At 44.9% G+C, this 25,165-nt stretch overlaps 2 protein-coding genes across 6 annotated transcripts in view; both read left to right on the top strand.

Annotated features, from left to right (window-relative positions):
• The window catches only part of ACLY (ATP citrate lyase), a 30,326-nt gene extending 12,981 nt beyond the window's left edge, over window positions 1–17,345 (top strand). For 2 of the 4 annotated variants that reach the window (XM_055789951.1, XM_055789952.1), the window contains exons 6-29: window positions 34–113; window positions 618–752; window positions 2,561–2,675; window positions 3,171–3,307; window positions 3,725–3,786; window positions 3,951–4,068; window positions 4,226–4,380; window positions 4,779–4,869; window positions 6,043–6,072; window positions 7,873–8,014; window positions 9,947–10,115; window positions 10,585–10,689; window positions 10,934–11,130; window positions 11,306–11,387; window positions 11,753–11,863; window positions 12,402–12,529; window positions 12,725–12,818; window positions 13,096–13,250; window positions 14,166–14,316; window positions 14,876–15,019; window positions 15,228–15,341; window positions 15,886–15,968; window positions 16,218–16,294; window positions 16,496–17,345. In XM_055789951.1, the coding sequence (XP_055645926.1) occupies window positions 34–113; window positions 618–752; window positions 2,561–2,675; window positions 3,171–3,307; window positions 3,725–3,786; window positions 3,951–4,068; window positions 4,226–4,380; window positions 4,779–4,869; window positions 6,043–6,072; window positions 7,873–8,014; window positions 9,947–10,115; window positions 10,585–10,689; window positions 10,934–11,130; window positions 11,306–11,387; window positions 11,753–11,863; window positions 12,402–12,529; window positions 12,725–12,818; window positions 13,096–13,250; window positions 14,166–14,316; window positions 14,876–15,019; window positions 15,228–15,341; window positions 15,886–15,968; window positions 16,218–16,294; window positions 16,496–16,590 (2,770 nt within the window). In that variant the 3' untranslated portion in view covers window positions 16,591–17,345. Of the gene's footprint in view, window positions 1–33; window positions 114–617; window positions 753–2,556; window positions 2,676–3,170; window positions 3,308–3,724; window positions 3,787–3,950; window positions 4,069–4,225; window positions 4,381–4,778; window positions 4,870–6,042; window positions 6,073–7,872; window positions 8,015–9,946; window positions 10,116–10,584; window positions 10,690–10,933; window positions 11,131–11,305; window positions 11,388–11,752; window positions 11,864–12,401; window positions 12,530–12,724; window positions 12,819–13,095; window positions 13,251–14,165; window positions 14,317–14,875; window positions 15,020–15,227; window positions 15,342–15,885; window positions 15,969–16,217; window positions 16,295–16,495 lie in introns of all 4 variants that reach the window. The other 2 variants (XM_055789950.1, XM_055789953.1) reach the window with 2 other exon arrangements.
• Window positions 17,346–18,196: 851 nt separating this feature from the next.
• KLHL11 (kelch like family member 11) lies at window positions 18,197–24,691 on the top strand. 2 transcript variants are annotated; one of them, XR_008744658.1, is made up of 3 exons: window positions 18,197–18,692; window positions 19,036–22,321; window positions 24,457–24,691. XR_008744658.1 is itself a non-coding variant. In XM_055789813.1 (2 exons), the coding sequence occupies exons 1-2, from the start codon at window positions 18,220–18,222 to the stop codon at window positions 20,630–20,632; spliced, it is 2,070 nt and encodes a 689-aa protein (XP_055645788.1). In that variant the 5' UTR covers window positions 18,197–18,219; the 3' UTR covers window positions 20,633–24,691. The 2 variants fall into 2 exon arrangements, 1 of the variants encoding a protein (XP_055645788.1); XM_055789813.1 differs by having other exon boundaries at window positions 19,036–24,691.
• The last annotated feature ends 474 nt before the right edge of the window (window positions 24,692–25,165 follow it).

The raw sequence follows: 25,165 nt of genomic DNA, 5'->3' as shown, positions 1-25,165 counted from the left end.
TTTAATGAACTTGTGTTAAATTTCTTTTTACAGAATCTTGGCTAGCTTCATCTGTGGCCTGTTCAATCTTTATGAAGATCTATATTTCACGTACCTCGAGATCAATCCATTAGGTAACAGATATTTTTGGGAGCAGGACTTTCTGTTCTAAAGTATTGGATTGTGTACTTTATCCTTCTAAGTAGTTTGCAACAATACTAGGTGGCATATGCAAAAGTAGTACAAAAGTGCTGTGATGTGTCTTGGAGCTATTAATTGAATGAGTCAAAAATGAGGACTGCTTACAGGTGATGTCTGTTATCTAGTTTCCTGGTGGAAATGAAAAATTGTGTTGAAAAAGATGTCAAGTCAGAACTGAAGAACGTAAACATTGCTCTTTTGGATCAGAACAAAATGGTACCTGAGCCAGGGCCTGGTCCATGACCGTGGTCACTAGTTAATTCTTCAGGAAACATGCTGGGTTTGGTAAATACAACCGACTGACTGATGTGGAGGAAGGGGAGCAAAGGTGACCTAGCTTTTGTAAGGATGTCTGCATGGTATCAAATTTTATGAGTGTATCTGTAACACACGTTTGTACAAAACAGAGCTAATTCTGCTATTTTTTCCAAATGCAGTGGTGACTAATGATGGTGTCTACATTCTTGATTTGGCCGCAAAGATTGATGCAACTGCTGACTACATCTGCAAAGTGAAATGGGGGGATGTGGAGTTTCCCCCTCCCTTTGGCAGGGAAGCTTACCCAGAGGCAAGTAACAACCCGCCGTGGCCCGAATTCCTTTATTGTGGACAAGATTAGTTCCTCATTACTTGTATGTCCATGGCAGTGAGGTTTTCCAGTGGGTTTTGTTGCTGTGTTTCAAGTACCTCGGTACTGTTATCCGTGGTAAGAGCTTGTGCAAACCTGTAGGACTGCTCGTAATGACATTCTGAAATGCAGCTGCTTTCCATCTCTGCTTGGATATTGGTTTGGTTCTTTAATTCAGAATTGACTTTTGAAAATGGGAGACTTATGTTTAACTTGATTCAGCTAGGTGCCAAAGCTCTGTACTTGTACAGTCTTTCTTTTGTGGTTCTTGCCTGCGCTGCTCCCCATCAACATCATTATTTTTTGTGGGAGCACTTGTTGTTAACAGCCTCGTGGCAGCTGATGCTCCCTCAGTGTTTCAGTTACAGTTTCTGAGAGTAGAGTGGCAGTTGTGTGCAAAATCTGCATGTGAGTGTGAATCCAGAGAAAATAATTATTCTCTCTCAAACCTTAAAGTAAAAAGTTAAGATGTTAATACACCTGTTTGCCTGAAAAGTGGTGGCTAAGAAGAGGCCTGCAGGCAACCTTTTTGTTTTGAAGTTAAAATGCCCATTCCCTCTCGGAATTCCCTGGGTTTGTACTGCTGGTTGCATAAATACTCCTTCATCCATAGCCTCCTGGCAGCTTCAAAAACTGTTGGAAGTAGAGCTCTCCCACTAATTTTGTTACTTATTTCAGGTGACTTCTGCTGTCTCCAAAAGGATTTCTGTCCTCACTTTTTCATTTTAATAATTATAATTATGCTTCAGTTGAGGAAGGTTTTTGTAACATGGCCAGGAAATCCATTTAGCTGTTTCTCTCCATGGATGCCAACACTTAACTCAATTTGCTCTTAAAAAGGATTAGTACAGTTTTTGTCCCTCTGAATCATCCCTCTGCAAGGCACTGTGAAGGTTATTATGGCAGTGTCTCTGCTGAGAATTTTAATGAACTCCCAATGAAGTGCTTCTTAACAGGCGAGCACACTGATACAGGAACACCACGTTGAGCCAAATTACAGTGCTCTCGGTGATTACATGCTTGGCTACAGCACAACCAGAGAGTGTGTAGCCATGGGTGTGTCGATTTTTAAATTTCCTCTGGTCTCAGTCTGCAGACAAGGTCAGAACAAGACACTTCAGTTCAGAGGCATTTGATTCTGTGACTGTCATGTGCAGAGCCATGGAACCTGGAAGCTTCCCAGGGCTGGCAGAGCAGTTCATGGAAAAGCCAGTGTGGTACAGCCCAGTGAAATGCAGCCAACAGTCGGCTGCATTTCCAAAGTTTTTCATGTGCAAACAGGAAAAATCTCCTTCATTTGTAGAGTGCAGATCCAGAAGCAATGTCAGATTTATTTATAGCAATCACTTGTGAAGTTCACTTGGGACAGAAGGCCTTATAAAGACAAGATATTCTTTGGAGGGTATGATTATTATTTTTTTCCACCCCCAAGAATCAAAATTTGAGCGTATGCTCAGGTTGATCCCCTTTGAATTTGTTACAGGGAGAATAGCGCCAGCTGCCTGCTTCCCGTCCGATTTCAGTACTCTCTTGCAGAACACCTAACGCAAATCGGTCCTGGCCCCTGAGAGATGAAGCTGGGTCTCTCTCCCTTACAAAAATGGTGTTGGTAGTTCTGCTGTCCCCTTGGTTGTAGGTGACATACGTGGGAGCTCTGCACGTCCAAACGGGCCCTGCGCTATGAGCACTCTGATTTGGAAAAGGAGGATGCAGCAGGAAGTTTACATTGTGTGCTGGTGTCTTTGCAGGAAGCCTACATCGCTGATCTGGATGCAAAGAGCGGAGCCAGCTTGAAGCTTACTATTCTCAACCCCAAAGGCAGGATCTGGACCATGGTGGCTGGTGGTGGTGCCTCTGTGGTTTACAGGTAACAGGAACAAGGTTTCTAGAGAGGGGGGCGGATTTACAGTGCTGGAAGAAAATAACTGATATAACTGCTGCAGCCTCTCGAAAGGAGATGATTCTAAAGCAATCGTTCTCCTGCCACGACTGCTTGGGACCTCTTCAGAATGAAGACGCTGTGCGTGTTTCTTACCAAGTTGCGGAACGTAGTGTCCCTTAGAGATAATTTAATTCTGGGAGGTTGAGATACGGGTTTTTTCACTTGGAAAGATGCAAGATGGCTGAAAGCTGTTTATGGTAATATCATTGCTGTGGTAGGCACTGAGTTCCCATTGTATCTGGGAAGAACAGCAACATTAATCATGACTGGCACCAAGAGGAGAGCAGGATTCTTTTCAGCAGACAGCCTGATCTCTCTGTTGCAAGTCCCACTTTCCCAGGAATTTGGAATGCTTTATTAAGGCTTCACTTCACTAACTAACTAGAGGTTAACTAACCTCTTAATATTTTTTTTTTACAGTGACACCATTTGTGACCTGGGGGGTGTGAATGAACTGGCTAATTATGGGGAATACTCAGGAGCCCCAAGCGAGCAACAGACCTATGACTATGCTAAGACTATTCTCTCCCTCATGACAAGAGAGAAGCATCCTGAAGGTAAGAGTCGCTGCAATTTCAAAGCTGTGAAGCTGCGTGGGGGGGGTGGGGGTGGGGGGGGGGTGGGGCGGAATGAACAAATCCGGGCTGTTACTATGCTAAGACTTCCCTGGCAGAGCTTTTCATGTACTGCTGTTTTCTGAGTGAAGTAGTGATGGATTTCTGTCATCTCTGAAGCAAGAGCTAGGACTTGTAGTTTTCCATGTACCAAAAAGCAAATGTGGCTTGGAAGAGTCTTACTGGAAAAATTTGTACTTGATGCAAAGCTCTTATCTTCCAGGCTCTGCTAAACACAACTTCAAACTATTGGCTAGTCCAAACTGCAGCATTTTTTCACTTTGTCCTGAACTGCTTCATAATCTTAGAGTACACTGTGTTCTAAAACCAGTTTTGGTTTATGTGTGTTTCTTCCCTCAGGTAAAATCCTGATCATTGGAGGCAGCATTGCTAACTTCACTAATGTCGCGGCCACTTTTAAAGTAAGTGACTACTCGGAAGTATGAGTAAATGCCCACAGTCCTTAGTCCGAAGCTGTTCCTTCCCAGTTTGGTGATGTGCTGAGGCTGACAGTGCATCTTTTCCAGGAGTTCCAGAGACTATGGGACAGGCTTCCCAGTTCATGTGTCCTGTGTGTTTCTTTTAGGGCATCGTGAGAGCCATTAAGGATTACCAAGGCCCTCTGAAGGAGCATGAGGTGAGGATCTTTGTACGAAGAGGAGGCCCAAACTACCAGGAAGGATTACGTGTCATGGGCGAAGTTGGTAAGGAGCAACCACTTCCTTAATTTTTGTTCTTGCATCTTGTTTTTTCCACCTGCTTTCTGCTGAACCTTTTCAAGGTTAAATGCTTCACTTTGCCAGAAGCCCATCTTGAACCTTTTTTTCCCCCAAGGCTGACTGTGCTTGTATGCCTACACAGGGAAGACCACTGGGATCCCCATCCATGTCTTTGGCACGGAGACGCACATGACGGCGATTGTGGGCATGGCGCTCGGCCATCGGCCGATCCCCAACCAACCGCCTGCTGCAGCCCACACCGCCAACTTCCTCCTCAACGCCAGCGGCAGCCCCTCGGTGAGTTTCTTCCCCTCTGTGAACGGGAACACTTGTGAGGAGCCTCCTGAAGGCAGCATCCCCTCTCTGAACAGGTCAGAAATGGATCTCGGCCACCACTGTGTTGGTACACAGCTCTAGGAAAGCTAAGATGACTCTGCCTGGATGGTGTATCAGGAGGGACCTCCCAACATCACCCTCGCTTGTGCAGAAAACGTGGCCCCTCAAAGCCCAATAGATGCAAGTCACGTTTTTGTAACTTGGTCATTTAGGAGTTTTCCCTCGCTTGACCAAAATAGTCCTACCTCAAAATGAACTTTCTTTGTAGACCAGCATAGCCAAGTGGTCATCTCCTCCTGCATGCTCCAGACCTTCTCTAGCATGCTGTCCCTTACTGACTTGGCTTCCGAATCTTTCAGACTCCAGCACCAAGCAGAACAGCTTCCTTCTCAGAGTCCAAACCAGATGATATCGCTCCAGCCAAGAAGGCAAAACCGACAGCACCTCTTGGTAAGTCCAGCGTTAGAAATGATTGCTAAGAGTTCTCTTCTGCTCCTAAAAGACAGAATGTGGACTAGAGTAACGCTTTTGTCTGGATATAAAGGGAAGCAATTTGGTGGTACCAGTCTCACTCTGCTTTGAATTTAGTTAAGTGCTTTTAGGATGTTGTCACTTGTGCTGTTAGCTTATACATGAGGTGAGCCAGAGTTGCCTTGATCTGGGATGCTCCTTTGAAAGGGAACAGCATGGTTTGAGAATTCCAGCTTTCCCACGTCCCCTTAGGCAAGGCCAGCGGACAGCAGGTGTCTGTGCTGTGTTGCTGAACTGAGGCCTGCTTTCCAGTTGAGTACCTGGGGGTGTTCCCACAGGATGCTGCTGGAACAGTGTAGGTATTCAGAAAGTCCTTCTTGATACATGCTGCTGCAACACTGTGTAGTCAGGTAGTTCAGTATGAGTTGTGACATACTCCTCACACGTTTAGGATCAGAGCTTACTGTGTAGTGTGTTGTGTGGTGGTGGTGGATTTTGGGTTTGTTTTTGTTTGGTTTTCTTTTTTTCACTAAAGTCTGTAGGAAGCTGCTTTAGCATGGTGATATGCAAGAGCTTTGGCAGCCTTTTGCTCATATTTGTTGGAAGCCTTATTGCGTAAGAGCATGTTGTATGGGGATAAAACAACAGCAGAACTGGGCGGGGACAGACTGGTTTCTCCTCTGAATGTGAGGGGATACTGGCCTCATTACAACCATATGATGTTGATTTGTCATATGAATGACGGCAACATTCATATCTAGTTCCAATGCATCACAAAACCCACTACTATTCTCTTAATCATTGTGCATAGCATTTTGCATGAGCAATGCTTCAAAAAGACATTGAAAATAAACATGTGCCATCAAGATTGCAGCGCAAGGAACTGCCACCTGAACCTGAAATGTGTTTGTGCTGGGATAAGCAAAAAGTTTCTAGACTGCAGAATGCAAAACTTGATTTCTGGATATTTGGAGAGGAAAGTACAGTGGAGAGTGCTCTAGCCTGCTTGTTTTCTAACAAAAGCAAAACCCAAAAGGCCCAAGTGCTGTGGGGAGGAGGGAAGCTGCAGCACCCTGCTGCAGGTGCCCTGCCGTTGGGCTGACAGCAGCCAACTCTGTCATATTGTTGCATGAGTGATTCTCTCTTTAACAGATTCAATCCCAGCTTCAAGACCTGGTTCAGGTAGGACACGTGACTAGCTGAATGTGCCTGGCCTTGCTGGCAGCTGATTTTTTTTTTAGTTCTTGGGTTTGTTGCTGTTTTTTCTCTCCAAAAGTTTGCAGTGTTGTCTGGTCCTTCCCTCCTGCCCAGCATATATAGCTATCACCGTAAGAACTTCTCATCTGTTTTTTCAAGTGCAGGTCACATACTCCTTTGCCCAAAAACTTACTGCTTCTGAGGGAGGGAAGGACAGGTCTCAAACTTTATCTTCCTTCCCCCCCCCCCCCCCCCCCCCCCCAGTCATTATAGAGAAAACCAGACCTAGGCATATTGTGAAAAGCTCTGTACTCTGCTTTCAAAAAGAAGGAATTGCTAACTATGCATAATAACTGGCCTTTTGTTTCAAAGGGAAACAAAATAGTGCAGGTGCTGTGCTTATGAGCCTTAAAGGGCATGGAAAAGTCACTGAATGAACTAAATGTTCTTGTTGCCTTATCAGTTCAGCAAACCATTAAAGCTTGTGCTCAGTGAAGTTACAGGGACTTTAAGCACTCTTTCGAGCTTTGTGCCGGATGAGAAGAAACTGCTGAATCAGGGTTAAAGTAGAGTTTCAAGCCATCTCCTATCATAAGGGGAGGGACAGTAGAAGGGGAAGTCTGATTCTTCCTTGGGTGGTCTCAGACAAATAGCATCACCTTTCTAGGCCTGCATTTTCCTGTTTTGGTGAGTACTAATACTACCTTCTTGCAAGGACCTGCAAGATACATGGAGTTTTTCAGGGTAGGCAGTTTTTTAATAACTGGTCATGTGGCAGTGCATCTAAACCATGAACGTGTAGGGTTGGAGAACAGCGGCTGATTTCTTGTTAAAGCCAGAACAGTATCCTGTTTAATCCCCAGTGCTGTTTACCTTTAATTCAAAGCCAAAAAGAAATTAGTGGTAGACTGAGTTGGCATCAGAACTTGGATCAGTTCTGAGTTCCTAAGAGTTTTACAGTGAACTCTGCCTGGAGTCAAAGGGAGTAACTCAACATTTTGCTGTGCCAAGTGGCATAAATATACTTAAAGCAAACAGTCCATCCTCGCTAGCTGAACTGTTGCCTTTCCTGTGACTCTGTCCCCTGCAGCCAAGTTTTGGGCCATATATAAATTCTTGGAGCTGTCGGGTTTGTGTTGGATTCTGATCATCGAAAAAATCTGAAAATAAAAGCTGAGCATGTAGAGCTCCTTTGCTTTCTGTGTCCCTTCCATTTCCTGCTTTTCTTTTTTATTTCCTAGCAACCTACTGTGGTGCCCTGACAAACATAGGAGGCAAACCTCCTGTGGTTCTCCCAGACTGTAGGCCATATGCAAATAAATAAATAAAATTCAAAGTTCACTTCCTCTTCAGCTTTGCAGAATAAAACTATCTGGGAGGAATGGGAATAGCCCATGTGAGAGGAGGAAGAGGCAGTTTTCACTTCTCTCTTCCCCTCCTACACCAGCTCTCTGCTACCTGTGGTGAAGCATTTCCCAATTTGATGAAGCCCAAAACCTGGCTATTGTGTTCAGAATCCTGGGAAGGGGGATGCTGCTTCATCTACAGTTTCTTACTTAATTTGAACGGTGTGGCTACTATATCCTGGAGTTCATCTGTTGGGTTCAGTTTGGAGGGAGGGGAGTATACTCACCTAGGAGACTTTCAGCAGACATTTGGCAAAGTTACAGCTCTTGTCTTGCACAGATGTACATTTTGAATGTGTTTTTGGTTTTGTTCTGTTTTTTTGTTTTGTTTTTTTTTTTTTTTCCCCCCCACCCCCCCCACCTCCATCTCTCTGAGCAGGTAAAGCTACAACTCTGTTCAGCCGTCACACCAAAGCTATCATTTGGGGGATGCAGACACGCGCTGTGCAAGGAATGTTGGACTTTGATTATATTTGCTCCCGGGATGAACCGTCAGTAGCTGCCATGGTTTATCCATTCACGTAAGTAGCCTGTGTTGACAGCATTCTTCTTCTGACTGTTTCCCTCAAATTCTTCTGTTAGCTTCCTCCTCTTCTAGTCTCTGCTGTTCTTTAAGCGTAGCTCTGCCCTAGTCTACATATCTGCTTTAACACCTTCTGCTGTGCTCCCTTCCACCGTCAGGTTGGCTTTGCAGACTGCTTCATGTTTCCCTCAATCAACCCCCAAAGGGCTGCTCTGTTGAAACAGCTTAATGTTAGCCACACAATTTAAGTTCCACTTCATGCCCTTTCAAAGGGTGTCCAAATTCTGTTCCTTCACTCAGCAAGTAAGGCAGGCGTGACTTTCTTTAACAGCCCACTGGCTTAGCAGAGGCAGTAAGGCTATGCACGGTTTCTTCCACTCTGCTGTTTGCTGCATGCTTGTCTGAGACTTTTTTGATTTGTGTCCACAGCAGCTGGACTTTCCCCCTCCAAGTATTAGCCAGAATTGTAGCAGATCTGTTAATAGACAAAAGCAGTCTGTCTGTTGTGTAGCCAAACAAAATTAAAAAAACAAAAAAAACCCCAAAAAACCCAAAAAAACAAAAAACCAAAAAGCCCACACCACAACTAAAATCACGTTCATCTTGCTCACACTCTTTCCTGTAGTGGCAGTAGTTTAGTAGTTTCTTAGCAGGCAGGAAGAGTGCGGATCCTTCTGTGGGATAGAGTTCTCTTGTGGTATTCACCCTCTTTTACCTCATCCCCCACAGCTAACGGGGATGAGAGGCTACTGGGTGTTTCAAATTGGAACCTCCAGAGCACAGCTGTGCATAAGCTGCTTTGTTACTGTACCTCACAAGTGTGTGGGGGGGTCTCCCTGTCAAACGGGGCAAGTAGCGAGAAGGAAAGGAGTGGCTGTCCGGCCTGCTGCTGAGACAGTGAGATGGGAACCCATACAAAGGTAGGAGGTTTGTTTCATTTCTGTGGTATTTACAGCCATCCAGGGTAGCTGATGTCTAATCAGCCTCTGTCCTGCAGAGAATTTTGCCTCTTGACAGTTAAGTACCTTGTACTGTTAGTGTGCAGCTTTGATGATAATTGCAGCTCTGTGATAACTTCTCAGCAAGTGCAAACCTCAGGGTACTAAAACTGAGTGCAGGCATAGCCACATCTATAGATGAGTAGCAACCCCTTGCAGTGTTGCAGTTGTTTGATGAAGAAAAAGCAATAGGGATTAAAAGTTTTAAGGTTACCTATAATTATCTGACTCTGCTTGACCTTTTGGAGGAAGCCAGGCTGGCAAAACCTGGAAAGTTCTGTGACAAACGTACCGGTATGAGAACACAGCCAATTTCTGAACACTCTTAAATGACTGAACAGTATAGACTTCAGTGAAGCTCCAGTTGGAGCATCTACCATATATAAAAGACAACACCTACAGCGAAACTTGCCTAGGTGCATCCCCCACAGTGCGTGTGGGGCAGGGTGGGTAGAGTCTTGCTGTAGCAGAATTGGAAAGCTGGCTGGCCCTCGCGTTACTGTCCTGGCTGTTCGCTGCCAAAACTGGTTTACTGGTTTCCTCTTTCCCCAGTCCAGTATTTGTCCCAGCCCCGTAACGCAGCTTTGCATGCATCTCATTCATTACTCTTTCTGTGCCTCATTCTGTCTTCCAGCTTGGAGTAGAATTGAGGCTCTGGTAACTTCACTCTGGGAGAGCTTATTCATCTTGCTGGATGCCTCTGTCCCCATTAGCCCGTCTCCTTCCATATGCTGCTCTGTTCTATACTCTGAAGAACCTTCTGCTGTTAGTATGGTCCCTCCCCATATACGCTCACTTGCTAGTGAGTGTCTTGCAGTCGGTCTTGGTGTCTGAGAATTGGGGTTTGTAAACTCCTCTATCTGCATGCACTGTATCCCTTTGTCTTTCCAGTAGCCTTAAGGGTCAGGGCTTTTTCATCTTCTCCTCTGTAGTGGTGACCACAGGCAGAAGTTCTACTGGGGCCACAAAGAAATCCTGATCCCGGTGTACAAGAACATGTCAGATGCCATGAGGAAGCACCCAGAGGTGGATGTTCTCATCAACTTTGCATCTCTGCGCTCTGCTTATGACAGCACTGTTGAAACCATGAATTATCCACAGGTGAGTGAGGGATCTAGAAGAAGCCCGAGAAAAGAAGGAAGATCTCGTCAGCAGGGTGCCAGTGTCTCTTAAGCCATGATAGCATTAGCAAACTGTCTTCGTCTTCCAGTTTGGCCGATAAATACCTCAATGCTAACTCCTTACAGACTCTAAGGAGGATACTGGAGTTACAAGTCCAGCGTTAGAATTTGCTATGCAACGTGTGTAAGAGGAACTCGGCACCTCTTGGGCTGGTGAAAATACCGTGCTGCTCTAATGTGCAAGGCAGTGAAAAAAATCCTCTGAATAGTGCGCTGAGACTGCTGTGAGGATCACAGCAGACTGTGCAGCCATGTGCTGGGAGAGCGTACAGCGTGACCTCCCAGAGGTGTGACAAGAGGCAGAAGCCGGTCATGCCCCTTGAGCAGCTGTTTACCTTCTCTGTCCTGCAGCTTGTTAAGTACTAATGGTTTTCTTCATCTCCATGCAGATCCGCACCATTGCCATCATTGCTGAGGGCATTCCAGAGGCCCTGACACGCAAACTGATCAAGACAGCTGATAAAAAAGGAGTCACTATCATTGGGCCTGCAACGGTAAGTACTGATGACCTTTTTGTCCTCTTGTCTCTTAATCTTCAGATCAGCTTTCTTTGAAGGGCAAAATACATCCCACAATCCATTTTCTCCGTAGTCATAAAGTGCACATGAGTTTCTCATTTTAAGGTCATGTTACTGTCTTAGTTGTCAGTATTTATACAAACATCAGGTCTTACAGAAATGTTCCTCATTTTCACGTATATTTTAAAGGACTCTACATCCTTCTCTAACTTTCTTGTAGGTTGGTGGGATCAAACCAGGTTGCTTTAAAATAGGCAACACAGGAGGCATGCTGGATAATATCTTGGCATCAAAACTGTACCGTCCTGGTAGCGTGGCTTATGTTTCCCGGTCCGGAGGAATGTCCAATGAGCTCAACAACATCATTTCCCGAACCACTGATGGGGTCTATGAAGGGGTGGCCATTGGAGGAGACAGGTAGGAGTCTGTGTCTTCAACAAAGACACGGTTGGTTGTTTGTTTTTAAGTCAGTCAACAGAAGAATTATTAGTAATTTGAAGGAAGAAGGGCAGGTTGGCTGTTAATTGTTCTTCTTTCAGAAAAGTTTCTGAAACACATTCACCTTCTACCATTTTCCCTGTGTTCTACCCAGATATCCGGGTTCAACTTTTATGGATCATGTCTTGCGTTATGAGGATACTCCAGGAGTGAAAATGATTGTAGTACTTGGAGAGGTGAGTGAGACCAGTTCACTCCTCTGAGAAATACCTGTGTGTTTTGTTTTGGGAGGATCTGACCTGGCTGCAAGGATACTAAATAACAGCTGTAGATATGTGGCAGTTATTCATACTGTTCTTGAATATCCCAGTTTTTATTTCGTACTGCTTTAATCAAAAGAAGTTGAATGTATTCCACAGACAAGCAGTCTCCCCTATTAAAAAAAAAAAAAAAAAAAGGAGGCTTTGTTCTGAGACTTCAGCTGTTACTCAACGAAAAAGGAGGAAAAAAAAAATTACAAGTAATGGTTCCATGTGCATCTTGGAGCTGGTTTCTACAAAAATGCAGTGTTGAACCAGCTTGGTGGTCTGTCTTTCTGCAGATTGGAGGCACAGAAGAGTATAAGATCTGCAGGGGTATTAAAGAAGGTCGTATCACCAAGCCAGTGGTGTGCTGGTGTATTGGTACTTGTGCCACCATGTTCTCTTCAGAGGTATGTGCAAGAATGGGGGCAAACTCATAAAACAAGTATGTATCCTCAACAGGAAGCTAGAAAGCCAACAATGTCTCTCACTGTGCCCAAACCTTTCAGAATTGCCAGTAGCAATTTAACGTGCAGAAGTTAAATATAAATAATAAAAGCTTTTTGTGCTTCTGTAGTCTGCCACTGGAGGTTTTCAAGGGATTCTGCATGCTTGTAAAGGGAGCCCAAAGATCCCAGGGAACACAACAGGTTCTAATAGCAGTGTGCTTCTGGAGTGGTGGGAATGGGAAGGATGCATGTTAAGCAGCTCTGGAATTTAGAGAGGCTGAACATCAGTGGAGAAGCCTGGAGCAATTCAAGATCAGAAAACGCCCTGCATATTGCAATGCTGACTGTGGTTGCAGCCAAGAGTTCTGTTAGCCAAAAGGAAGGCAGATGTCACTGGTATTCCTCTGTCACCAGTTTCCTAGTCAGTTCTTTATTCTGTTTTACTCTCTTCAGGTAAACAACTTGTATTCCTTACTGCTGTCTCCTCCCTTGTTTGCAGGTGCAGTTTGGCCATGCAGGAGCTTGTGCCAATCAGGCTTCTGAAACTGCTGTTGCAAAGAATCAAGCCTTGAAAGAAGCTGGTGTGTTTGTTCCCCGGAGTTTTGATGAGCTGGGAGAGGTCATTCAGTAAGTCACACCACCAGGGCACATTCAGCAGGGACAAAAACTGTTAGGGCACTGATTCTAACCTGATAAAGGAATATATTCTTGCTTAAAGAAAGCAGCTTCTATTCTTTATGGGTTTTTTTAAGGTCTGGGTTTAGACCACCATGCTTATATCCCTTAAAAGGGCTTCAGTTGATAAATGGATTCTCTCCCTAGGTCTGTCTACCAGGATCTTGTGGCCAAAAGAGTGATTGAACCAGCTGAGGAAGTGCCTCCTCCAACTGTGCCAATGGATTACTCCTGGGCGAGGGTAAGCCGTGCTGTTTTACCTGCTTTTTGGTTCCTTAGGAACTAGACGGGGTACTTGCTGTGATTCTGGACGCTTCTGGTGATAATGGTGTTGCCTTGGGGTTGTATGACACGCTTTATAGCATTATTTGTGAGCTCACTGGCTACGCTGGTTCTAGGCTGTGGCAGCTGCTCTGAGGGCAAGCTTTAAGGCATTGCTGTTTGACCACTCTGCCTCCTACTGCCCCTTGCTTCTCATGTGGATTGTTCAAAATCCCATCTTTATGCTGCAATTTCAGGAGCTGGGTCTGATTCGCAAACCGGCTTCCTTTATGACAAGCATCTGTGATGAGAGAGGTCAGGAACTGATTTATGCTGGGATGCCGATCACTGAGGTCTTCAAAGAAGAGATGGGAATTGGAGGGGTTCTGGGCTTGCTCTGGTTTCAAAGGAGGTGAGGCAGCTTTTGTGAAAGCTCACAGATTCTTTGGCTTGAAGTTTTTTGCGTTTATTAATGGGCTTTTAAAAAAGAAAAGTAACTCCAGGATTCCTTTGTGAACGTAAATTCACTGGAAATGCCATCTCTGTATTCCCTCTTTTGAGACCGCGTCAGCATTTCAAGGCTTCATACAGCATTTTTAGTCTTGGGATGTAGTTTTCCCCAAGTTTTGTGGTGCGTTGAGGAAGTTTCTCTATTCTAGGCCTGTTTCATGCTGACTACTTGCCTATTGCAATAGTCACCTTGACTCGAGAGATTAGGGAGTTTACAAACGCTTGCTAACCAGCCTACAGGGAACATCCTGAATGGCAGAAATTTGCTGCCTTCATCTGATCGTGCGTTCATTAGAGGCACTCCTGGCACCAGCTGGAATCTCTAGCTCAGCAGAACAGGATGAACAGAACTGTAGCACAGCCTCACGGCTCCTCTCAAAGGAACCCACAATGCCCACGGAGTGTTTGCAAGCTCAGCCTACAAAACTGACCCTCGGCCCCGAGCTAAACAGCTCCTGTGGAAACTGAATAAAAACGTGATGCCTGAGAAGGATATTAGAATGCACTGATGGGTATTGTGACCCTACGGCTCCCTTTCTCTGTTTGTCCTGGTTTTGGCTGGGATGGAGTTAATTTTCTTCTTGGTAGCTAGTACAGTGCTGTTTTGGCTCTGATGTGAGGAACAGTGTTGATAACAACTAAAAACATCAGTGCTTTAAGTAATATTTATACTAAGTCAAGGACTTTCCTGTTTCTCAGGCCTTGCCAGCCAGACTTTTCAGTCATACACCTAAAACAAAAGTCACTGTTCAGTGTAACACTGTCTTGTTGTTTGGTTTTCTTTATAATCATTGACTTTACTCTCTCTCTTGCTCAGGTTACCGAAGTATGCCTGCCAGTTCATCGAGATGTGTTTGATGGTAACAGCGGATCATGGGCCTGCTGTATCTGGAGCCCACAACACCATCGTCTGTGCCAGAGCTGGAAAAGATCTTGTCTCGAGTCTTACTTCAGGTCTTCTTACTATCGTAAGTGCCTAATATTCAGAAGATTTAATTTTGTTGCTCGCTATTCTGGCTAGGTTTTATTACCAATAATGTAAGATTTAGACTGGCTGCAGAGCCGTGGACAGGTTGTGTCTCTTCACTCACGCTTTGAATTTCTGTTCAGTTCAACTCTTAATAGCTCGATGGACTAGGTTTTAAACCTGGAGCATTTTTCTAGTAGGCAAGACTACTTTGATGTGTCTCATTTGAGTCTAGAAATATTTTATGGAGGCCAAATCGCTGTCAGCATTGTCCCTATATTGTTGCCTATTCTCTTCCACGACTGAAGAGTAAAAATGTGAATAAATAGACTTTAGATTGTGTTTCCTTCCACGCTCTGCTGCTAGTGGAGATGTGTTTGCTATGTATTGGCACTTACGTTGCGTTATAAATAGATGTTTTATCTCAGGTGCCTGCCTAACTTTACTTTCATGAATGCCACAGTGGTAGGCAGGGCAGATGGGGAAGATAATCTCGTGCTTGTTTTGTTACCTTAACTGTGGAGTCCTTTGCTGTAACTCCCTTTGTGTACTGTACCCAGGGTGACCGGTTTGGTGGAGCACTGGATGCTGCAGCTAAAATGTTCAGCAAAGCCTTCGACAGTGGGATTATACCTATGGAGTTTGTGAATAAGATGAAGAAAGAAGGGAAGCTGATCATGGGCATTGGACACAGAGTCAAATCAGTAAGAAAACTGCATTGGTACTGGAGGTGTTTTGTTGGTGGTTTTTTTAAGGAAGGGTGGGGTAGAGAAAAAATGGAAAGAATGAAAAGTAGCAACTTTCACAGGCAGCTACTGAGCAAATTCTCTTAAACCTACAAACAGTAAAGCTTATGGCCAGTCCCTGTGTAACAGGTAACATCAGTGGCTGTAATGTGTTCTTACCTTGCAGATCAATAACCCAGACATGAGAGTTCAGATCCTCAAAGACTACGTGAAGCAGCATTTCCCTGCCACCCCACTGTTGGACTATGCACTTGAAGTAGAAAAAATTACAACTTCCAAGGTGAAATACACTAGCATTTGGCTCCTCTTGAGCATTCTTTCTTACTGGAGCAGAAGTGACCAGGGGTTAATACTGTATTTAAATTGCAGTGCTTCATAAATTATTGCTGGGGTGGGGGTTTTTTTTCTTCTATGGGTACTTGAGGCCAAGTACAACTACAGTTTGGCAAGGCTGAAGACATTTGTGGGACACTGCAAAAGTGCTGAGCAAACCAAAACCCATTACCTGTGTTGTCCACTGCCCACACTGGAACTGCTGTGTTCTTGAAAACTGAGGCAGAGCTAGCACACGTGATGGGCTGTGGCAGATAATTTATGTGGTTTGAACCAAATGCAGGCCCATTGTTTGGGGCTGCTTTTCCACCATTCACATTAAGCACAGCTCTTGCTTAAGTTGCTGAGCAGCCTTCTCTGTCGCTAGGCTTGTGTGTCCACAATTATGGGCAACCCTCAAATTACCTTACGCTTGAGGATGGAAGTTGCTAGGTGAACATCATTTGCCGCTGTTAACATCTTTATCTGGGGTGTGTTTGCATTTCCTGCAGAAACCAAATCTTATCCTGAATGTAGATGGCTTTATCGGCGTTGCCTTTGTTGACGTACTCAGGAATTGTGGCTCCTTCACACGGTAAGTATGTGGTAGGCTGTTCTCTTAGGTCGTGGTCCTATAAAAATGATGGGAGCCGTCCTGCCAGCTCATGTGGGGCCAGGATTTCAAAAGGACATTGCGAAGGAAATGTAGCCTGGACTTGGGAGAAGAAAGCTTTCACATGAGTTTGGTGTTGCTACTGGCATTAGAGCAGACTTGTAGCCTTTCTAAGATTGATTCCTTAAATAGATCGCTATGAGGAACTATTTAATTTATTTTCTTTTGCAGGGAAGAAGCGGATGAATATATTGATATAGGAGCTCTTAATGGCATCTTTGTACTAGGCAGGAGTATGGGATTCATTGGTAAGTTTGCCACATTCCTGCCCTTTCCATCCTACTGGGGGATGCCCTGCTGCCATGAACATGAGAGAAATACAAAGCTCGATGGGGGCTCTGTCTAAAATCCTAGTTGTACAAATCCAGAAATCACAGTTGTTTCAAGGCAAAGAAAGAGGAGGAGGAGGAACAGAAAATTTCTAACACAGACCACTCACTTTGTTTTAGGACACTACCTGGATCAGAAGAGATTGAAGCAAGGTCTGTACCGTCACCCGTGGGATGATATATCCTATGTTTTACCAGAGCACATGACCATGTGAGAACCTGTAGTATTGCCTCAGAATGTCTCTTCAAGAAGACAGAAGCCTGCACAGAGGACAGTCACAAATGGGACTTTGATGTATAAAGACCATTGGTACATAGACATTAAGCTGCCTGGTCAAACTGTGCAAAGCAACTGTTTTATAAGAATAGAAACTTAGTCTAATAAAAACCAAAACTTGTGATGTTCCATATGTTACCTGCTGTATTTAATACTGTCTCTCACCTTTTTTTTTCTACTCTTGTTTCATTTTGTTCCCAGAAAAGATTTTTAAGAGTTTGGGGTGGGGGGAAGTTTTGCTCCTAGGTGCAGTCTTACTGAACTTGCAGAAGATCCATTGGTCTGGTAACAAGCTGTAACTTTTCCCGACAGGAAAAGTACCCATTGTTCCCATAAGCCATGACTTTGGATTTTTATTGTTGATTGTTTTTCAATTTGTTTACTGTGTTCTCATCTTCAGTCTGATTGTATCCTAAACAGTGGGACCATTGCTGATGTATAACCAATGTTACTCAAACTCTGGTGTAGTAATTTAAAGTGTAAAGTTGTAACATACTGCTGTTAAAACTGTGAAACTACATGTATTCCGGTGTCTGTATTTATGCAAAAAAACCTCCTTTACTACTAGACTGCTGGTATATGGAATGTCACTCTCATGTTATCTGCTGATGCAAAAATAATCTCAGTAATAACTTGTGTCCTACTTGTCTGTGTATTGTAACTAACTCAAATAAATGATACACTACTAATTTACTTTTTTTTTTTTCCTCTCTCTACTTCTGGCTTCTAAAAGTTGGTCCTAAACAGTGTCTAACAGGCTCTATGACAAACCGGGAACCAGGCATATGACAAAACTTCCTTTTTTTTTTTTTTTTTTGTGTGTGTGTGTGTTCTGGTCGATTTTAAAAAAAGGGAGGGGGGAATAAAAACCACAACAGACACACAAAAAATACAGACTTATCCTACCGTGTTTCAGTCTGGGTCAAAAAGATGAGATTTTGCAAAGCAGGGAAGAAACGAGGAATGAAGTTATAAATAATCGATAGAGCATTATACAAGAGCTGGGGAATTGTGGTGCATAGTAAACGTGAAGTTAATCACCTACAGCTCACCTCATTCTAATTAAAAAAAAAAAAAGTACCTTAGGAGTGAGTGAATTCCTGATTGTAAAGTCCTTTTCCCTGCAAGTTTGCCTGAGAGCCATGTTAATGAGAAGCAATTAGCAGAAGGCCGCAGAGCTGCGGTACCTGTGGCAGAGCCACCCAGCCCCTCACGGCTGCCCGCGGTGGCCTCCCCGGCTGTCCCCCAGCCCCCCCAGCCCCGGGGCAGGCCCGGGCTCCCCCCAGGCGGGTGTTTGGGGGCGAGGGGGGCCGGTCGCCCGCCCCCGCCGCGGTGCTGGCCCGAACGCCCCGTCTGCCCGCTGCGCAGCGAGGGGCCGCACGGCGCTCGCGTCCCTGCTCCCCTCACGGCACCCCCCGCCCCGCTCCCAGGGGACGGAGGCGCCGGCTGAGGCCGCACCGCCCCCCCCCCCACCCCCGCCGCCATTTTAGCGCCGGCGGTGGCGCCCCCTCCCCGCCGGGAGGCAGCGCCGCCAGCCCCCGCGCAGGCGCCCTGGCCGCAGCCCGCCATGTCGGACAAGATGGCAGCGGCCGCGGCCTCCCCGCAGCAGCAGCCGGGCCCCGGCGCGGCCGAGGCGGAGGGCGGGTGCTCGCGGGGCGGCGGCGGGGGGATGGATGGGGAGGCCGAAGCGGAGGAGTTCGGGTGCCCGGCGCACTGCTCTGGCCTGGCCTGGCGGCAGAACGAGCAACGCCGCCACGGCCTCTACTGCGACATCACTCTGGCCTTCGGCGGCGGGCGGCCGGGGGCGGCCCGCGAGTACCGGGCGCACCGCTCCGTGCTGGCCGCCGCCACCGAGTACTTCACCCCGCTGCTCTCGGGGGGCTTCGCGGAGTCGCGGTCGGGACGTGTGGAGCTGCAGAAGTGGAGCTCGGAGGGCGGCCCCGACCCCGACACGGTGGAGGCCGTCGTCGGTTTCATGTACACCGGCACCATCCGCGTCAGCCCCGGTAACGTCCATGAGGTGCTGGAGATGGCGGACAGGTGAGCGGGGCTGGAGGGGCTGGAGATGGGCGACAGGTGAGCAGGGCTGGGGGCTGGAGATGGGCGACAGGCGAGCGGGGCTGGGGGCTGCGGGGGGCTGGAGATGGGCGACAGGCGAGCGGGGCTGGGGGCTGCGGGGGGCTGGAGATGGGCGACAGGCGAGCGGGGCTGGGGGCTGCGGGGGGCTGGAGATGGGCGACAGGCGAGCGGGGCTGGGGGCTGCGGGGGGCTGGAGATGGGCGACAGGCGAGCGGGGCTGGGGGCTGCGGGGGCCAGGGGCTGACCGCAGCAGCACCACCAGGCTGCCAGGCAGCCACCTCACCCGTGTTCGTTTGTCCTGCAGGTTTCTGCTGACCCGGTTAAAAGAGTTCTGTGGAGAGTTTCTGAAGAAGAAACTCAACCTCTCCAACTGCGTGGCAGTTCACAGCTTAGCCCATATGTATTCCCTGAATCAGCTGGCTCTCAAAGCTCAGGATATGATCAGGAGAAACTTCCACAAAGTTATCCAAGATGAGGAGTTCTACACTTTGCCCTTTCATCTTGTCAGGGACTGGCTCTCAGACTCGGAGATCACAGTGGACTCTGAAGAAATCCTCTTTGAGACTGTTTTGAAGTGGGTTCAGAAGAATCCGGAGGAAAGAGAGAGGTACTTTGAAGATCTCTTTAAACTGCTTAGATTGTCTCAGATGAAACCCACTTACCTTACTCGCCACGTCAAATCTGAAAGGTTGGTATCGAGCAACGAAGCCTGTGTTAAATTGGTGTCCGAAGCTGTGGAGAGTCATGCCTTGCGGTCTGAGAACTTGCAGTCTGGTAATCTACAACATTCCGCTTGTCCTGTAGCATTGTTGCCGCGTTTTGGACAAAACATGGATGTCATTATGGTGATTGGTGGTGTATCGGAGGGAGGAGATTACTTGAGTGAGTGTGTAGGGTATTTCATCGACGAAGATAGGTGGGTAAACTTACCGCACATACATAATCATCTTGATGGGCATGCTGTTGCTGTGACAGAATCTTACGTTTATGTGGCTGGCTCCATGGAACCAGGGTTTGCCAAGACTGTAGAAAGGTACAATCCAAATAGAAATATTTGGGAGCAAGTCTCAAATCTAATAACCAGAAAGCATTCTTTTGGCCTTACTGAAGTTAAAGGAAACTTGTACAGCATTGGTGGACATGGCAATTTCAGTCCTGGCTTTAAAGATGTGGCCATTTATAATCCCGAGCAAGATAAATGGCTTAATTTGGAGTCGGCACCAAAAATCCTTCGTGATGTCAAAGCTGTTTCTGTAGAAGACCGGTTTGTTTATGTTGCTGCTCGTACCCCAGTTGACAGTGATAGCGAAGATGGATTGAGGGCGGTTATTATCAGATACGATGCTGAAACAAGGCAGTGGCAGGATGTGGAGTCTCTGCCACTCATTGATAATTATTGCTCTTTTCAGATGTCTGTTGCTAACACAAACTTTTACCATACAGCATCATGCTGCCCCAAGAGTTACCCTATAGATAACGAGGAAGCCAAGGTAAAAATCTCTGGCAGGGCCTCGGATGAAATACTTGAAAGCTTGCCCCCAGAGGTTCTTAGCATTGAAGGAGCGGCTATTTGTTATTATAAAGATGATGTTTTCATCATTGGGGGGTGGAAAAACAGCGATGATATTGACAAGCAATACAGGAAAGAGGCCTATCGTTACTGTGCTGAGAGAAAGCGCTGGATGCTTTTGCCTCCTATGCCTCAGCCTCGCTGCAGAGCAACAGCCTGCCACGTGAGAATTCCCTTCAGATGCTTGCAGGGAACACAAAGATACCCCATGCCACAAAATTTGATGTGGCAGAAAGATAGAATAAGGCAAATGCAGGAGAGGCAGATGCAGGAAATACACCGACACTCCCTAAGCTTACGGAGAATGCCACGGTCACAGATTGAGTGCTAGTTTCTGAAATATCACTCCTGATGAATTTAGGAAATACTGTGCTAAAACATTATTTTTTTTAGGCTTGATAAGTCTTTATAAGACATGAGGGTGTTGATTGGATTTGAGGCATAAAAACAGCATTTTTATGTATTGAAAATTTAAGCTCAGAAATTGAGGATGGATGGCAATTGAGAAATTGGGCGAATCCAACAGTATTACTTAGTGGTGCCCAGGGAAAAAATGTAGCCTGTATCGGGCTGTGAAATACCTCTGGGAACATTAAGTCTGTTATTTCTCTCTTCAGGTCTTTGTTTTCAAGGATTTCTGTGGAGTTAAGTCTCTAACAGTTCTATTTTGAAAATCAAAGATCTCAATAATTTAGTGGTTACATTTGTGTGTGCTTGAAAGCACCTGTTTTATTTGCACTTAAATATTGACATTCCTTTGATTCTCTCCTCAGTGACTAAACTTCACATATTGGTGTTAGTGTACTTAGCTTTCCCAAGTTGGAAGCAAGTGCAGTAGTTATACCTGTATATGAAAACAAAAGCACAATCTTTCTTTATAAAATTACTTCAGGATGTTTCTATGTGTATTAAATATTTTTTATCTGTATGTTGTAGAGAGGCTGCAGAGTTTGTAAATGGATGATTGGTAGAACACAAGACTTCTAAAACAGAGAACTTGAGGCAGTAGATTATCTTTTTTTCCAGGTGTATCTGAAGATGCTTTGAGTTTGTCTTTGACAGCTTCATTAGAAACTTGGGTCAAGAATCAGCCTGATAAAAGGAGCGAAAACCAGCAAAGTAGCCACCCACCAACGTTGGCTATTCACTTCCACCAGTGTGGATTAGTAAGAATGAGATTATACCACAGTAATAGACTGAACCCTGAGCTATTTGTAGATCCTTTCCCAAATGTTGCACACATTTTAATTCTAGTGAAAAAGTGATCAGAAGAACCCCCAAGAGCCTGCTTCCAGCCTGTCTTTGACAATCAGTACCCTTTGCCTTCGGTATGCTTTCCCGAGAAACTTACTGTGCTGCAGTGCTCCTTAACAAATCAATCAGCACTTGGGGTTGCTCTTGAAGTAGGACAGTTGAGTCCTCATAGTCTAAATATTTGGATTTCCTTACATACTGTGGTGGCGAGATTTAAGCTGATGTAAACACCTTTTGGTGTTTTGAGGTGGTTTTGCATAAAACAGTGCCCTGGTTGGCTCTGGCTTGCTTCCTGCTGTACTCCCTAGGAGCAGAAGGTGGAATGTTTCCTTTAGAGTTATCACTGTCTCTCAGTTAACTGATCCGCTGAACAATCCCCCCTGATAAGTGCTCCTGGACGGTTTAGGTTACTAGTGGCTTCAGTGCATCCTTCCTGCCTCCTTTTTTCCCCATCCTTCCCTGCGTTTGAATTTTCCAGGTTTTCACATGCAGCCGAACTCGGGATCTTAGGGAAGGGAAAGGGAGGAGTAACCAGGATGTTCCAAAATTTGTGTAGACAAACATTGGTGGAGAGTCTCTTTACTATCTTTGGTTCATATGATGATTGGCTGGTGGTTTTGATGTGGGCAACTTCTTTGCAAAAGAACTTCTAAACAGTTTGGTTTTTTTGTTTTGTTGTTTTTTTTTTTTAATTGTTTAGCTTTCTGAACTGATACTTCTCATTTTCCAATTCAGCAGGCAACCTAGATCATATCTGAAACACTGGGTAAGTCTTTCAACCACATAGTGTGTAAAGATTTCTCTGATGTGTACATCCCTTAATGCTCCACTTCGTGATTCACTTGCCACGTTTTATATCAATAACTTGTCTTTTTGTAATAGAATAGCCTTGTTAAAAAAAAAAAAAAAAAGGAAAGAAAAATAACTTGAAAATCCTGACAGTTTAGTCGAAGTTTCCTCATCTGTGGTAACTGTGTTCTGTTTTATTTGCCTGTTGGTTCATTAGGGCAGATTAAATTGTACAATGCTGGCCTAATGCAAGAGAGGAAATTGTTCAGGTGTAAGGCTGATGTTCACAAGCGACTGTTACCAAACCAGCTCATGGAGGCCTGTAAGCAAGGGGTTAATCAGTGGAGTTTGGCCCATGGACTCTTACAGATTTGACTGGAGTAGTTTTAAGAATTTTACTGCCCCTACAGCAGGGTTTGTGACTAGAAGCACGAAAATGCCTTATGGCTTTAGCACTAAATCCACTGATTAAACTTAAATTTGTGGGGGCTGATTTTGAGATACCTTACCAGGCTTCGCACAGAAGCAACTGAGAAGAGTTTACATGCTCCATCCCACTGACATTGCTGTAGGGATTTAACAAGCAGTTGAAGGATGGTGGTGTGTCAGGCCACCACAGCTCTGTCAAAGCCCTTTTGTAGCCTGTCCACAAATACGGACAAGTTGTAGGGACAAATACCAAGATTATTATTTCAGTTGGAATATGAACTAAGTGGATTTAATGTGTGGCAGCATGCAGCCAAGTTAGATGCAAGAACAAATTTCTTGCAGTCTGTCTTTTTCTAAGCAAAATTTATATTGCACTTACCTTAAGACCTTCTGGCTGACATACAAGCTGTATAGTTTACTAAAAACATTCCACTCAAAGACAATGTCAAAACAGCTTAGTATCTGGACAGCTTAATTTGCAAATGCCAGCCACAGTTCTGTATGTGATGCACTATATCTCCATATGCTCTGTTTGCATGGTGAGCGATGGGCACTGTGAACACCACTGGTTTGCTCTAACTTTTGCTATGCCGATTCTATGGATTTTTTTAAGTGGTTGGGGGTTTTTTAGCCTTGACTTTTAAGTGGACCAATTGCATTGCACATCGTTTTTAACTGATAAATCTTAACTATCCACTGGATCACACGTAGGTGTTTGGAAGAATTGTATTCTTGATTCTGGCTGTAATTTATCCCACTAACCTGTGAATCACATAACAAATTCCTTGTGGCCCTTGACTGCTATAGCTTGCTGGGTGTTTATAAAACGATCCTATAAACAGATGCCTGGGAATTCTTTCAGTGTGTTTCTAGTGGCTACTTAAATGTCAGCAAGATCCTAGCGCGTATTCAGTAAGTATTAGAAGGCTGACTTCTGGCCTTACTAATGTAAATATCAGGCGGAGTTTTTCCTCCTCCTTATGACAACCATACCTCTAGACCTTACTGAATACGTGCCACAAAACGCATGTTTCGTGTCCTGCCTTTCTGCTCAAAGTATTAGTGGAGTAGGACACATCCTGCCTAGCACTCCGCAGTCGTCGTCGTAATTTCTAGGTGCCATACGTGTACATAATGTTTTATAACTACCTGAATACTGTGTTAGTATGCTGGGTTTGTATGTATTTTTAATAAGACTCCCTTGCAGATAGTAGGATAACACTCCAGAAATGAAGAGAGCATGCCAACTTTTAGTGTGCATTATGAGTAACTACGCCAAGCGTTCTGCTATACTATTTCAATATCATTTTTTCTCCATTACAGTAAATGTTAAAACTATTGGCTCAGCTTGTGTGTCACGGAGTAGACTGATTGCTACTGACAAACTGACTCACAAGGAATTGCAACTTTTTAGGTTATTTTGAACACAACCTTGTAATAGTATGATGTAACGGTCAATGGGCTTTAAAAAGCAAGCTTAAAATAAGTGGTTTATGGCTTAGTTTTATTTTCAGCTCTGTCATATTATGCTAGGGTATAAATCATATCTCTAATCTGACAGTCCTGAGTGGAAGTCTGATAAAACAGGTGCTCCTGAGGATCTAACCCTATTACTAATATGAATGTAAAGTGTGGAACTAACGAGATGTTTGAAGACTATTAATAGTCAGATACTCCTCATAGGTCCATGTCACTGTGGATCACAGCAGCTGTACTCTCCTGTCGATAATAATATAGACTTCAGCAGATTGCTTGGGGAAGCAGCACTCCTGTACTTACTTCCAGTAAGGTAAAGTAGTATGTGTGTATAGGCTGTTTGAAACAAATCCTACTGTAATGTTCTTTACCTTAAATACACTGTACTAAAATTTATTGTAATAAGTGAATTAATGAAAATAAACCTTTTATTTCTCTAGCATTCAGTTGTACCTTATATTTTTTAAGTTGCTCTGTAGGCTGTGGCCGATACGTACATTTTGTGATGCCACAGAGTGAAAGTTTTATTTTAAAGACTAATGATTCTTTTGGCTTTTATCAGTGGTTTTTATTTTAGAGTACGTGAATATAGTTGCTGCTCAGAAGACTTTATTAGCTAAGTGGAGCTGCTTATTCAGGCAGGCTACTTGTTGAAGAGATGAACCTGACTTCCTTTGAAGCGTCGTCCACGTGGCTGTCTTGTCTGGCAACGTACTCCCTGACGTTAGATAGACCCGGCACCACGCAGCAGCTCAGAGCACTGCGGTGTATGCCCATGTCCTGAACATCGTACCACTCGTTAGAGTTTTCATCGTAACACTCAACGCTGAAAATGGTGGTAAAACCGTTAAAGCCACCAATCGCAAACAAAAGATCATCCACCACTTCAATGCCGAAGTTGCTGCGAGGACTGAAC

Source organism: Falco peregrinus, chromosome 18 (genome assembly GCF_023634155.1).
Source record: "Falco peregrinus isolate bFalPer1 chromosome 18, bFalPer1.pri, whole genome shotgun sequence".
In the NCBI taxonomy this organism is placed as follows: Eukaryota; Metazoa; Chordata; class Aves; order Falconiformes; family Falconidae; genus Falco; species Falco peregrinus.
The sequence above is the reverse complement of the archived record's forward strand: the minus strand, read 5'-3'. Positions and strand labels throughout refer to the sequence as shown.